At 41.6% G+C, this 14,878-nt stretch overlaps 1 protein-coding gene across 1 annotated transcript in view; it reads right to left on the reverse strand.

Annotated features, from left to right (window-relative positions):
* Positions 1-14,878, reverse strand: part of VWA5B2 (von Willebrand factor A domain containing 5B2) — a 32,975-nt gene that overhangs the window by 7,368 nt on the left and 10,729 nt on the right. The window contains exons 6-14 of the mRNA XM_018576548.1: positions 13,627-13,751; positions 11,926-12,099; positions 10,538-10,648; positions 9,258-9,460; positions 7,167-7,281; positions 5,323-5,508; positions 5,031-5,235; positions 3,225-3,538; positions 1,530-1,728 (exon numbers count right to left, since the gene is read on the reverse strand). Coding sequence (XP_018432050.1) covers positions 1,530-1,728; positions 3,225-3,538; positions 5,031-5,235; positions 5,323-5,508; positions 7,167-7,281; positions 9,258-9,460; positions 10,538-10,648; positions 11,926-12,099; positions 13,627-13,751 — 1,632 coding nt within the window. The remainder of the gene's footprint in view (positions 1-1,529; positions 1,729-3,224; positions 3,539-5,030; positions 5,236-5,322; positions 5,509-7,166; positions 7,282-9,257; positions 9,461-10,537; positions 10,649-11,925; positions 12,100-13,626; positions 13,752-14,878) is intronic.

A 14,878-nucleotide genomic window follows, 5' to 3' on the forward strand; every position in this document is an offset into this window, starting at 1 on the left:
TATATATATATATATATACAGTATATATATTATATATATATTCCACCCTTCCTTTGAATATTTTGGTGAATGAGAAAGTAAACTGAAACACCTCTGCATCATAATTTATTCAGTACTATAGATTACGAGCATTGGTTTATTCATGCTTAAATCCAATTCAAGCTTACTTTCAGTAACAAACAAAAAAAAAAGGAAGGATTAAATGGAAAAAATACTGTATTGCATCTGTGTGTCTTGATGCTTGGTCAAATAAAGACAGAGTTCTGTTTGCCATTTGGCAAGGTTTATGAACTAGGGTGAATCAAATAGTGATCAAAGGCCTACAAAACTACTGCCGACTCCCTCCTGTCCTGGTCCAGCCTAGGTATTTGGTCATGGGATCTTTGCAGAAGGCAGGATCTGCTAATCTGAACTCTGATCCTTCCATTCAGAAGAGAGCACATGACCCAATGCCTAGGCTTTTAGTCACACGACCAGAAGAAGCAGAAGTAGGGTTTTCTTTAGGAAAGGTAACTTTTTCAGTGGGGGACTACTTACATTTTTTTTTCACAGAAATTTAAAGTCAAAGTCAAACAGCTTCATGATGTAATAATCCTTTACTGCTTACACTTAGATTTAATGTCCAATAAAATGAAAATAATAGGATTTTTGTACTCACTGATCAATCCTTTTCTTGGAGTCCATTGGGACATACAAGACATCTTTCACATTTCGAGTTATACTGCTAACTACATGGTGATTGGCCAGCCCGGGATAACCCCTTCTACCACCAGCATGTTTGTAGGAAGCAGTACTGACAGCATAATCATAAACAGAGGGGTGGGACCTGTGTCCTTTAATGGACTGCATGAAATGGATTTTATGGTGTCACAAAAATCCTATTTTCTTTCCCATCTATTGAGGCACACAAATAACTTTGAGCATAGAATGTCTATGCTCACAGTTCCACAGCATCAATAACTTCCCTGGTAAAAAACCCTTGGGAGATTTTAAAGGTGCCCAGCGACCCAAGTAATGGAGATATCCCTCGGTGTTCAGCCCCATTGGCCCATTGAGTAGCCTTCAGAGACAGAACAAGTGCTGAGGCAACGCAAGTTGCTCTGGTCCAGGTAAGCGTTCCTTGACTAACTTGTTACCAAAATGGGGTCTGGAAAGGTCACTTCCAGGCTGTCCACTCAACATCAAGTTCAGTAGGGTCTATACACAGTGCTGCAAAAGCCAGGCTGAAGGATGCCCTTGCCAGATAACTTTAAATCAAAGAAACCAGCTCTAGCAGCAACGTAATGAAAAGTCTTGCTTGAAGAAAAATGTTGGGGAAAAAAAAAGTGCTAGCAAAAATCAGATTAGTTTTTTTACACAGAATATGAAGAAAAGTATGAAGTATACACTCAAGAGATATATGAATGTATTAGAGCTGCCAAATAAAATAAGTTCTATATCAAGCTTATTTTTAGAATTATACAACAATGATACTATACTACACTGGCACATTCACAATTATCCTATTCTCCACTGGCACATTTGCTTACAGGAATCATTGAGACCCTCACTGCATTTTGCACGACCATCTTCCTCTGGCTCCTGGCTTTGTGAAACCTTATCCAAGACAGTGCGTAACCGAAGCATATCCAGTTCCCCATGAGGAGATGAAAAGCTGCGGCCAAACATTGTTGCCTGAATCAAGGCTTTCCTTCTGACCAGCTCCTCTGAACTCTGGGTGACTGATGCCTGGTAGAAATAGTGGAAAAGACAGGAAAGTGTAATTTCAGGGTAGAAATGATCTGTTGATAATAAAGCAGGGAGAAATTAACAGGTTGTGGACACATACCCAAAAACACTTAATTGAAGTACATAAGATCTGTATGTAGTATTCAATGTCCTTTCACCCTGATGCGCCACCCCTCCCCCCCAAAAAAAATAAAAAAAAATTGCCAGCAATCCCAGACTGTCGAAATGATGGAGTTGCTGTTGCTGTGCAAATACAGCAGCTGTAATAGCTGCTGCTGTCAAAAAAATACTTTCTAAAATAGAGTTTTTTAAAACTCTGTTCAAACTCAAAATAGAGAGCTACAAACTGATATTTTGCATCTGCTCAGTTATATTCATTTGAAGTTCAAACGAGTGAGCTTTGATCTGATCGCAATAAAAGCAACCTGACAAGTTTTTTGTTTTTTTTTAAATACATTTTTTTGCCATTTACCACGTATTAAGTCTAAAATTTATCAATGTCAGTCTTCACCATCTCCCCTTAAAGGAGAACTATGGGGTCAGGGCTTTTCCCCATAGTTCTCCTTAGGGTAACGGGAGGACACAAACTAGCGTCCTCCCATCACCCTAAGCTCAGTATACCGCGAGCTTGCGGTATACTGAGACGCCGCAGCCGGATCGGATCCCGACATTGATGTCGAGATCCACCCAGCTGCGTGAGTGAGAGCTGGCTCTGCCTATCTAGAGGCAGAGCCACCTGTACGCGCCCCCTCCCCCGTCCGGTCCGCCAGTCAGTGCTGGAGGATGGGAGGGGGGAATCCAGCCCCTCCCCTGCCACGGCAGAGAGCCGTGACAGGATCGAGAGGTGAGCGAACGCCGGTATGTGTTCGCTCACTTCCCGATCTACTGAGCCGACCTGTGACAGTCTCATTGTCACAGGTCGGCTAGAACTATGAGGTGAGTGAAAAGCACTCACCTCATAGTTCTCCTTTAACTATTATTTTCCAGCTGATTTTTCATTCTTTTAACCATTAATACATAAGCATTTTTTCATTTGTATTGCTCATTAATTTCTTTAATCCGGCATTAAAAAAAATAAAAATAGAAAAAAAGCCTTTACTTTTTATTTTGTAAATAACTTTGCAATGCTCTGTACCAGACTTATAATGTTAATGACATTTTGAATGGGACAAATAATAAGATACATTTTATATTTTTTATCTACAGTTACACAACCAAAAATGAAAGTAGAAAAAAAGTTTTTTTTAGTTTTGTTACTTTTTAACTATGGCATAAAAAATAAAATCATTTTTGCAAGACAAAAATCACCATAAACACTTGTTTGTCGTTTGTTATCTTATGTAATGACAAAGTTATTGTCGAATAAACAGGCCCATAGCAAAAATGTAAAAAATTTTCTGGACCATAGCGGGCATACAGGTGTGAGAGCTGCAGTGGTTAATATATGACTAGAGAACATACTTTAAATATGCAAATGAGATTGGTGATCGTTTTACCTTACATGAAGGAGTTGTGTTTTTATTCGATACAGGAACACCTTCACTCTTCGATACAGTCTTCTGCCCTTGCTGGGAGACTTTACCATAACATGGGGTCATACAATCTCCTGAAACAGTATCCCTAGAACCTACAGACTCACTGCTGGTAGAACCATGGCTAGGGGCACGAGTGCGGTCACTGCTGGAGGGCTGAGTCACTGCATGAGTTGGCTCTGTGCTGACGGAGCAGTGAGTAAGGACGTATTGATCCTGCACATACGAGGAGCGTACGATGCGTTTTCTAATGTCACTTACTTGAGCTCCATCTCCACCTAAAGAACAGGATTTGTACATGATGTAATGCTATACAGACAGAAGAACATCATTCAAGTTTTACATTACATATTTAAGCAAAATATGAAGAAGTGCTTTAATCAGGGGCAGAACAAGCCACCAATGGCCTCACAAGATTATGGGCAGTCAGTGACTGCCAGCCTCCAAAGTGCCTATGTAGGCTTCTATGACAGTAGGCAACACTAGTATGCCAGTTTTGCCCCTAGTTGTGGATGACAGCCTTGTATGAAAATATCACATATCAAAACATGCTAATATAAAAGGAATAGAGGAAGATTAGTCTCTATGTGCAATCAGTTTAAAATCTGTATGATAGGCCACAGCTAAAAGTACAGTAAAGGCTCTTGTAGGACAGTCTAAACAAGTACCAAATCCAGTTACCATGTGATGCACAAGACTCAAAGTAAAAGAAAAAAAAAAAAAATCAGGTTTTGGGAGATTAAAGTAGCATTAAAAACTCTCAAACTTTTTTTAATGGTGAATCCAGATCAAACAAATATACATTGCTCGGTAAAGTATATCTTTATATTTTTGCCCAGCACAGTTCCCAGTAGCTGTCCATTTACGAACTTGGGAGAAGGGAGGAGAGGGGAACAGGGGGGAAGGGATTGTCTTGCTTTGCTGTGCTTGTGGAGAACCAGAGCTTACTAGCACACACAAGGGGATGGGGAGGACTCTGCAAGGAAAAGGAGCCACCCTAAGGCTGGGCTTCATAATATGCGCGTTTGACGTGCATTTCGGGCCGCGCGTTTTTAACGCAATTTGTGGTCAACGAAACTCGCGACAGATCTATCACACTATCCTAATGGATACGCGCGGAAAAACGCCCCAAAGCTCCTGTACTTCTTTGGGAGTAGGGCGTTTTTCAGCTCGTTCCGACGCGCTGAAATACGCCCAGGTGGGAACCATGCCCATAGGAAATAATGGGATTTCACTTGCTGGGCGTTTTACAGCGCGTCGATCAGCGCTGTAAAACGCCCAGGTGTGAACCCAGCCTTAAACAGGATATCAGGTCCAGTGTTCAGGGGACCAGCTGATTCTGCAGGGAACTAAAACTTTTAAACATAAAGAAGCAGCATCCATTGTAAGTGATTTAATCAGCATATGAAATAGCTTAAAAATCTTTTGACTTTAATATCAGACTTTCTACCCCTAATTTTTCCAGCAACCTTCCTTAGCTATAAAGGAAAAGTCTTTCCTAAAACCTGAATTCCTTCTGGTCTTTTATTTCTGGTGTTTGTACTACTAAAATGCACGTATGATCCAACAGAAAGGAGTTTGAATGCAGTGAATAAAGCAACAAACATACTGTATATTTTCTCTTGACTGGATTATAATGGTGCATCTCTGTATTGTTGCTTTTTCATTATTTTATCAATTACCTTTTATATTTATGTTTACAAATGATCTGAAGGTCTACAAAAATACCCCTGACATTGACACTAGTGTCACTGGCATGTATATACATACAGAAGCTTTCACTTCTCTCTGGATCTTCACTCCATGCTGAGAACTCCAATGAAATTTCATGTGAAATATCCTGCAGAGCTCGTTCAACATCCTCCACAGCAGCAGCAGACTGGTTCAGGCAACTTGCATCTGTCGTCCCTGAAGTCTGAGACTCTTCCTGAGACTGAAATACAGAACTAAGTGATCCTCCTCTAGTTACCCGTGCCTGAAACATAAAAGGGTAACACCAGAGTCCATGTATGACCAATGAAGTTGATTAAACTTAGCCTATTTTAATTGCCATTATTCTCACCATTCCTTTCTTGCTGCGGAAACTGGCAATATTATATAAAGTGCAGTAGCTAATAAGACAATCACCAGGGTAGATTGGAGCAATCTCATTGGGTGTGAGCAGAGCCTCCATAGTCTCTGGCATATACCAGTCTATCGTAATGTCACTCAGAGCTGGCTCCAGTGCTTTCTTCAATGCATTAATCATCTAGATGGGCAAGAAAATGATCAACTAGTAAACAATATGTCAAATCATATGCAATGCAAAATCTAGAGCAGGGTTCAAAATGGCGAGGAGTGCCATGAACAAGTTCAAATATGCTTCAAGTAAAATTATTATTGAGTTCTGGCTGGACAGTTTGTAGGGCAACTTACATTGCAGTTATACTTAAAATGTATGCAAGGGCAACATTTTTTGTTTTACTTTTGGACAGAGTGGAGAAGTGTGTCAACCTCTGTCAAGTTTATTGCCAATGGTGTCTCTGCTAGGGGGATTCACCCCTCTACTTGTCCCGGCTACCATTGTTGCCGAGACACAAAGTGAAGTGAAATGCAAAATTAGAGCTATCACCAGAACAAGAGGTGAGGGGAAAACTTCCAAAGTGGGCACATGTTCCAGTTAAAGAAGGGAATTCCCCTTGCTGCAGAAATTTACTGTCAATTCCCACATTTCTAAAACAGGAAGTGAACGAAAATTTCCCCAACAGAACACACACAGCTAATCTCTCATCAATCCATGCTACACAGACTCCTATGCCAAGAAAGTCCAATGGGTACTTGACTTATGGTGGTACCATGCAAGTCCAAAGAAAGAAAATAGCCAGCACTTCAGAAATTAGGAAAATGACATTAATGTCGTTTTAAAGAGACCGCAAATGAACAGGAATCATCAGCACTCAGTATAAGATTTCAAATGATAAAGTCCATTTAAATCGGACAGATCGTCATACATGTTGCAATAATTATAACCAACGTTTCGGGGGCCACGTATGGACCCTTCATCAGGGCAACAATGTAACACATGGCGCCATCCGTGAGTATCACTACAAGCACCATTATTGTGATTTTGGCAGGAGACACTGCCAGTAGTGCAGGGGGACATATTGGACTTTAATATCGTTTTAAAGAGACCAACATTTCATGAACACGAGGGATCCCTTTTCAAGGTAGTGTCTACTTTGAAAAAGGGGTCCTTCCTGTACTTGCAACGTTCGTCTCCATGGAACAAAAACTAAATTTTCCCAATTTCTGGAGTGTTGACTATCGTCAATCCTTACCAAACAATAACTTGACAGGGGTTTAAACCTTTCTCTACTCTTTTCAGAACTAGATAAAGCACTTTAAAGAGCAGATATGTTTAAGCAGCAAAGGCTGCGATAGAAGGGTCTACAGAAGGTTTTGTGAATTAGAGAAATATAGTCGAATGTCACTTTTACAGCCTAATACAGTCCTACATACTTCCATGCATCCTTTGCAAAAGGATAAAAGGGTTTGATTTCGCTAATGGAGGTAGGTGGTGCGTAATTGATACAGTAGGTAGGACATAACACCACTGTTCCAAAATACCAACCTTCTGTTGCAGCCCCACTCTAAAGGTCTGTAGGAGATGCAGTGCTCAGAGAAGACTCCAAATAATATCAGTAAGGTAAATATACAGCTTTGCTAAGTAAAAGGAAGATGAACAAGGGTGGAGAAAAGGCAAAGCAACGTTGCAGAGCCAAGTTTTCACAGCAAATAAGTATAGCTGCACACCAGTTACCCTATTAACCGGTCACCAAAATGTACATTAATAGCTTTAGCGTTAATGTCTTTCAATACCAATCATCTACCTGAAATGTGTTCATGAATCAGTTTAATATGACTTACCTTTGGCTGAAGTCTTTTATCCTCACTGACCAGTTCCATTGCTCCCTTTGTTATTCTGCAAGCTTTCTCAAGAAATGTGTGGCATGTGCTTGAACCAAGTCCAAAACCAAACACCCTGCATACACACACAAAATTAAAATAATTCAGTAATTAATGCCACAAATGGACAATTAAATATTTGTTATCACTGCATATCATACCATAGCCACAAACAAAATATGAGATTTTGACTGGGATTTCACCCCAGAAAGGGCTAGAAAGGGGGGGGGCTGCCCCAACTGCCATTGAGCCACTAAAGTTCTTACACATGGGAACCTACATAAGACAATGGAATTGACATTCTTCAGTGCTAGAGACAAGAATTGTAATTGTCAGTGGACACTGTTTAAAGCACCTATTTAGAAGTGTAATTGATTTTACTGGTCTGTGTAGTGCAGTTTATCCTTATAACGGAGTATGCAAGCAGCAAATATATCACCTGAAATATAATGATACACACAGGTCGAATTTCGTCAGGTTCCCGATAAACCAGACGCAATTTGCACAGTGGGTGCTGTCGTCTGCACCCTTCTGCTCGGCCTCCTTCGATTAGCTGATCGAAGGAGAGAGTTGGAAAATTCTCGTCGGACGGAGCTAGCAGCCAATCAGCCACTGTCAGAATACAATGCAAACAGCGAGGGATTGGTCCATCAATACTCGTAAGCAGGGCCGTCTTTAATACTGATTTGACCATGGGAAAACATTTTCTTGGGGCCCCCCACTTCTATACACCCCCTACCCGCCCCAGCCATGCAATTTCACCCATCCATACTCCTATACAACAGGGGCGGAGCAACACTATGCAATACCGATTGCACAGTAAACGGAAGAGTGGCGCGGGTGTATCTTTTGCGGGCTCAAGGGTAGGGCCGGTGCAAGGATTATTGTGTACACAGGTGAAGGTGCATATTTCACCCCCTCTCCCCCGTCACCCTCAGATGACTGTCTCTGCAGCCTTACTCGAGTACTGACTAGCGCGCAGTGTCCCGCCTCATATGTACATGGAAAGCATGTAGTGACCCCATCACATACAGACAAGCACCATAGTGACCCCCATCACATACAGACAAGCAGCATGTAGTGACACCCATAATATACAGACAAGCACTATAGTGACCCCTCTCTCTGGACGTTGAGTGTTCCCTAATTCACACATGCAGCAGTCAGTACAGACACGCAGGGCCTCCCCATCAGACACCCACCGTTCCTGCTGCCCTGATTCAGGCTGTAGTCCCCTCACCCATCCGGCTCCCTCTCCCCTATCCAGGTGAAAAGGCCAGTGACCATCGGGGTCCAGGTTATAGCAAAACCGCCTCCACACACATGGCATGGAAGGGGAGGGCATCCACCCAGCTCTTCTTTCCAGGTGACCCGCTCTGCGATCATTCAGCACTCTGCTGTCAGTGCTGAGATGCAGGGCCAGTGGTAGGAGTATTGCAGTACATGACCTGCTCAAGCGGCAGCTGCTGTGGGCCCCACAACAATGACTGGGCCTTGGCAGCTGCCCCTTTTGCCCTGTGTTAAAGACAGCCCTGGTCGTAAGCATTGATGGAGGAATCTGTTCTTTTTTTTTTTATTATTCAGCCCGCGGGTTGAACTAAAAAAATAGACGTGTATAACCAGCTTAACACCCACAATCCTCTGTTATTGTACACATATAACTGGAGCAGTCAAATGCACTTTTTACCTATTCCCCACCAGGGCACATGTAGCCATTCATGTTCATGAACAGTCATAGTGGGACAATGACATTGCCTATGTTAAAAAAAATCCATCACTGTTTATAAGTACCTTGAAATTCACTTTTTACTACAAAATTTGGCTAAAAGATAAAAGGCATCTCACTGAATAAAAAAAATCTTGTTTGTTGACAGAGCATAATGAAGTGACATTGCTTTTTTCATTAGTTTGGTCATGGCCAAAATTCATCCATATACAATGGAAATTCTGTAACTGTAGTTTTGTGGGCATAAATCCACAACTAGTGCAAATAAGCCTTGCGTGACATACATCATTTGCAAGAAATGTATAGTCTAAATTGAATGTTCTCACCGTGTAGTTTTTGTGTGTCTTCTAAAAAGCTCTAGAATCCTGCTCATATCAATAAAATCAGTATCTGTTATGATAAATAGTTGCCGCGGATAACCTCGATGCACAGGAAGTTCCATGATCCGACCCAGCACAGAAAGCAGGTTACTGGTTGTCCCACACAACTTATTACTTTGGATGAAATCACATGCCAGTTCCAATGTGTCCTATTAACAACACAACATTTAGAATCTGAAATACTGGTGCCAATTTTGGAGAACAGAAGAGGATGGACCTAATTATACAGCATTTTGTAAATTCATTAATGTCAACAAAAAAAAAGAAGGTCTATGCTGGAATCACATGGATGCCGGACTGAAATGATCCTATAGGTCAATCAAATGCCTATTGTCCAACATTAAGAAGTTTGTAACAGATGTTACGGTTGGTAGGTAGTTTGAGAAGCGTTCAGATACCAGCTTAAAGACCTGATACTGTGCATTAAATGTCCTCTCAGTAAACTACACAGGGATGTTGGGTACAGGAAGTGGACTATACCACTTACAATTTTATGTGCATCTTGTTGCTGCATTGGCTGCTCAAGATTCTTTATAACCACACAGTCCTGGTAACACAGTCCTCCAGACAGCCACTCTATTGCCCTCCAAACACACTTCAGCCACTAGATAAAGGCCACTATAGTGTTTGATAAGCGACTCCATAAATTTATTTGATGTCCTGACAGCCCACCAGTAGCCTGCTGAATGTTGCCAGCAACTATCTTAAACCACATTCCAATGCTCTGCTACTCAACCACAAGCACCCAAGCAAAGTGGTGAATTTTCACACTTACCGTTTGCTTACTTACTGTTTGAAAGGAATTCAGACACTGAAAATGTTTCACTGCCCTTGTGAAACCAGTCTTAGAATAAATAACAATTAAAATGTATTTTAACAGTAGACATTGGTTGGGGTCACTGTGGAGTTCTACTACTTTGGTCATTCAGCAATATCCAAGGGGGCTGCCTGCCAATGAGTACATTCTGCTCTTGCCATCTTTCTCAGCCTCAGGACAAACTTAGGCACACCTCCAAGCTAACACTTTTATTGTTTTGGTATGGTATTGATATGGTGGTGTATTATAATGCATCTGTTAAGTGCAATAGAGAGGGTCACCGGGACTGAGTTCAGGATAGGAAAACTAGAAAGTGTGTTAGGAAAACTGTAAAGCATGATATGTTCAGGAATTCTTTTTTTTGTAGTACCACGAATCCCTTGAACTCTCCCCTCCTTCCCTTACTCACATTAGTGCATTGCCTGCTGGCTGGAAATAGGGCTCTGTTGTCACCTGTGCCACCTGCTATGTTCAGCAAAATGCGTGCTGGCAAACTCCTCACTGCCAGTAGAAGTGAAACCTACAACAAAAGAGAGACAAAAAGGCTTAGGAAAAGAGTGGGCTGGGAAAAGATGAAAGTGTGTCTGGAAACACCATGAAACAATAAAACAATGTTAAGGAGATTATGCTTTATGGCAGCATGAACGTTGGGGGAGCAGCACATAATCAACCATTATGTGAAATGATTTTGGAAGCTTTATCCTAATTTAAATAAGGCAGTGCCAGGATCAGCATAGTTGTGAAAAATAGAGGTAACCCACAGCAACCATATCAGAGACACTAGAAGGTGCAACTACCAATGGTTCCAAGAAAGCGTGACAACTAGTGGACATAATATACCCTCCAATTAAATTACACTACAAAAATTATGTTTTCAATTCCCGCAGTACATTATTAAAGCAGAATTCTCAGCAAATGTGTTCTTTACACACTGGCTTCAGGGACCAGAGTAGCTGCCAGCTGGCTCTGCAGTTCTAGAGAGTATAACCTTTTATTTTTATTTTTTTTAGCACCTAGAAACAAACTAACCCTTGTAGTGGAGCTACCCTCATAGCATATGGGCTAAGAACAATTCTGCCCGGGGTTCTGATTTAGGTTTAATAGATCTATAGTGCTGAAAAAAAACTCCATTACCACATACAATATGTGTAGAAATGAGGACAATTTATGGAGCAACGGCCCACGATGAAAACCACCCCTCCACATTACTTAATTTAGGAATTCACGGTGAACTTATGTTTTCAAAAGAAGTAATGCAAAATGATTGAATAAAACAATCGATCTGAGATATGAACTTGTCACTGAAACCGGGGAAAGTAGAAGTAACACATCTAGTAATGCACAGCAATGAATTGCTGCAAAAAATGCCTTTCAGTTGTTATACAGGTCGTGTATGAAAGCTGCGCAGTTGAAACGTTACTGACAACATTGTTTGAGAGGTTGTAAAAATGATATTTGAACACTTCAGGTGGCTATGTCCTGTGGTGATGACCTGCTGGAATAGAGATTATTTTTATTTATTGGCTGCTTAATTGTGCTCTTCCATGAGAGCCAATAATTTCACTTTTACTAATATTACCTTATCATTTGAAGAATCTACTGAAAATGTGTTATATATTGTAAAGCTACATGCAAAAAAATATGGGCTGATTATTTATTGATTGCTCTTTTTTTCATTAGTGGCAAGATGTTGCGAGAGTGATGACCTTTCTCCACCTCCAAGCTGCCAGGGTGCAGAGACAAACCTACAGAAAGCAGATTTAAACCCCAACTTCAATAACATAGTTTGGCTCATACCTGAACATTGCGAGATGGCTCTCCCATCAAATGGACAACAAAAATGACTTCACGGGTAACAGAGGGGAGGTCAGAGCTCAGGGTACTGAGGGCAGCAAGGTCAGGACAGAAGTTCAGCATAAGGACTGGATTGAAGTTAAGATCTTTGTGAAAACGCCTTCGTACAAAGTTAACCTATTGGAAAGAAGAAATTTTTTTTTTTTTTCCAACCATAACAGGTATCTTCACCCAGCCAGAAAAATATGTTCTAGTTTTCAAATAGTTTGTTCTGTGGTAACATGACGGCCCTGTACAGTATTACCTCGGTTCACGAACCGAACCTCTGTGCGAACAATTTGGTTCGCGAACAGGAAGTTCGTCAAAATTTTGCTTCCGTTTGCGAACTCCAAATCAGGTGACGAACACGACCATCTTCCCCGCTCTGACACGTGGTCGTGGCTTTCTCTAGTCGAGATCGCGGTCGCAGACAGACCTGTGCACACTTGCTGTGAAGCTTTTTTGTGTGCTTTTTGTACAGTACTGTACAGTATTATTCAAACCAGCATGGCTCCAAAGAAAGTGCAGAGCAAGCATGGTGGTAAAAAGAAAGTGCAGAGCGGTAGTGAAGGTGACAAAAATGTGCAGAGCGCCTTAAGGAAGGTTAGTATTCACTCTATTCATACTGTACTGTACTTTGTTTCATATTTTTGTGGTTAAAAAAAATAAAAACATTTACATATCATATGGTTCAGAACGGATTAACCTTATGGGAAAATTTGATTCTGTTCGCAACCAAAATCGGTTCGCGACCACATTCGTAGGGGTCAGAACGGATTAACCTTATTTACATTGATCCTTATGGGGAAATTTGATTTGTTTCATGACAAATTCGGTTCGTGACCAGAATCGTGGAACCAATTAAGTTCGTAAAACGAGGTACCACTGTACCTCCTAGTGGCAATCCCAGGGATGCAAACTGGATCTGCTTCCACCTAACCAACCACTTACGATCTGCAACTCCCCTCTGCCAATCCCTCCACTGGCTTCCAATTGCCCAAAGGAAAAAAATTCAAAATATTCACAACCACTTACAAAGCCATCCACAACTTTGCCCCCGGCTAGATCTCCAGCCTCGTCTCAAAGTATCACCCTAACCGTCCCCTCCGCTCCTTTCAAGACCTATTGCTCTCTAGCTTTCTCGTCAACTCCTCCCATGCTAACCTCCAGGACATTTCTAGAGTCCCCTCCATCCCCTACTCCAACATGTCTGGCTATCTACTACTCTGCCTGCCTTAAGACGATCCCTGAAGACTCATCTCTTCAGGAAAGCCTATCCCTCATCAACCTAGCCGTTGAAATATTACTCTCAAACAACTCATTCCCACACGGCTACCACCTTTTGTATCAATCACCCCTCCCTTTTAGATTGTAAGCTCTCAATAACAGGGTCCTCCTAGCCATCCTGTCTTGTTTTATATTGAAACTGTAATGTCTTCCTTATATTGTAATGGGCTGCACAAACTGTTGGTGCTGACAGTATCACCAAATATTTATCAGTAACAAACAATTAAAAAAATCCCAGACTATTTTTACAACACCTATGTGAAAAAAACAACACCGATATTTAAATGTCATCTTTGTTGTAACACACACTTTGAATCAGCTTTCCTTTAGTCATTGTTTAGCACTTTAAATGGGATATGGCAACCAAAATACACCCACCTGTCTTTCGATGTCACTTGATTTCTTCATGCCTTTGATAAAATCTTTCCTTTCTTTTATGTGTGCCTCATACTGGGAAAAACTCTTGGTGCCTCTCTCCAAACAAAGGTGAGGAAGATGGGGTTCTGCAAATTGATTTTTTTTTTAAATCTAAGAGCATTTCAGTATTCCAGTTTCAAAGCCGTTTCATTATAGAAGTGTTGGAAGAGATACAATAGCTTTCGTAATGTAAACCTAGCATCAGATTTCTTTTTATATTTGAAGTGTGTGCATGCCAAGTAATGTGTAAGTGTTACGCTAACAAGTATTTCCGAGATCTCAAAGAATCACAGTACTCATTCTGACAATACTTTCATCAGTTTTTCTTTCTAGAAGGCAAACGCTATCTTTGTTCAGGCTTGATTCAGGTTCTGTAGCTGATTTCTGAACTAAAAGGTTTACCCACAGAATCATAATCATGTTAGTTATTGTGAGTGAACAGAAATCTTTATATTCTAAGCTTTGTAAACACGCCTACTCACATGGATTAACAACACCAGGCTTCTGCCACAGTGTATAGTCTAAGTCAGGGGGTAGCAAACCTCTGGCCTGCCAGCTGTGGTGAAACTACAAATCCCGTGATGCATCTCTCTTCGGGAGTCATGTCTGTGGCTGTGAGAAGCTTGCAATGCCTCATGGGATTTGTAGTTCCACCACAGCTGGAGGTTGTTTGCTACCCCTGGTCTAAGTGATCAACAGGGGGGGGGGGCACAGAGATATGCTTCTCCAGCAAACTGACGACATGATTCTCCCATATTCCTTCTTTTAGAGAGATACTGAGAGAGTTGTGCTTAGGCAGAGTCACTCAGTTACTGAAAGGGCATCTTTAAAAACATATTACTATATTTAAAGCCCCAATAAACCTTCAGTTAAAAACACCAACATACGGGGCGTGTCCTGGACATGGCGGAGTGAACACGCATCTTCTCTCTGCTCTCCCGATCCGCTCCACCACCGGGACATTACACAGCACCTACGGACCCTAAAAATGAACAGGACGAGGCAGAAGAAGGCACCAGACACCCTGGACCCCAGACATCGGGTAAACTTAAAAACGTTTTCTCCCCGAACGCTCCGATGATCGCGGGGGTAGGCCCCGGAAAAGCCGCGGCCTCGGGTAAAGGCGCACAGCCGCCGCTGCACACGATGCTCGCGCCCGATTCCCCATCCAGCCCCAATCTCTCTCCTCCATCCTCCCCAGCCCAGGGACCTA

Source organism: Nanorana parkeri, unplaced genomic scaffold, assembly GCF_000935625.1.
Source record: "Nanorana parkeri isolate BGI_ZX_2015 unplaced genomic scaffold, ASM93562v1 scaffold69, whole genome shotgun sequence".
Classification (NCBI taxonomy): domain Eukaryota; kingdom Metazoa; phylum Chordata; class Amphibia; order Anura; family Dicroglossidae; genus Nanorana; species Nanorana parkeri.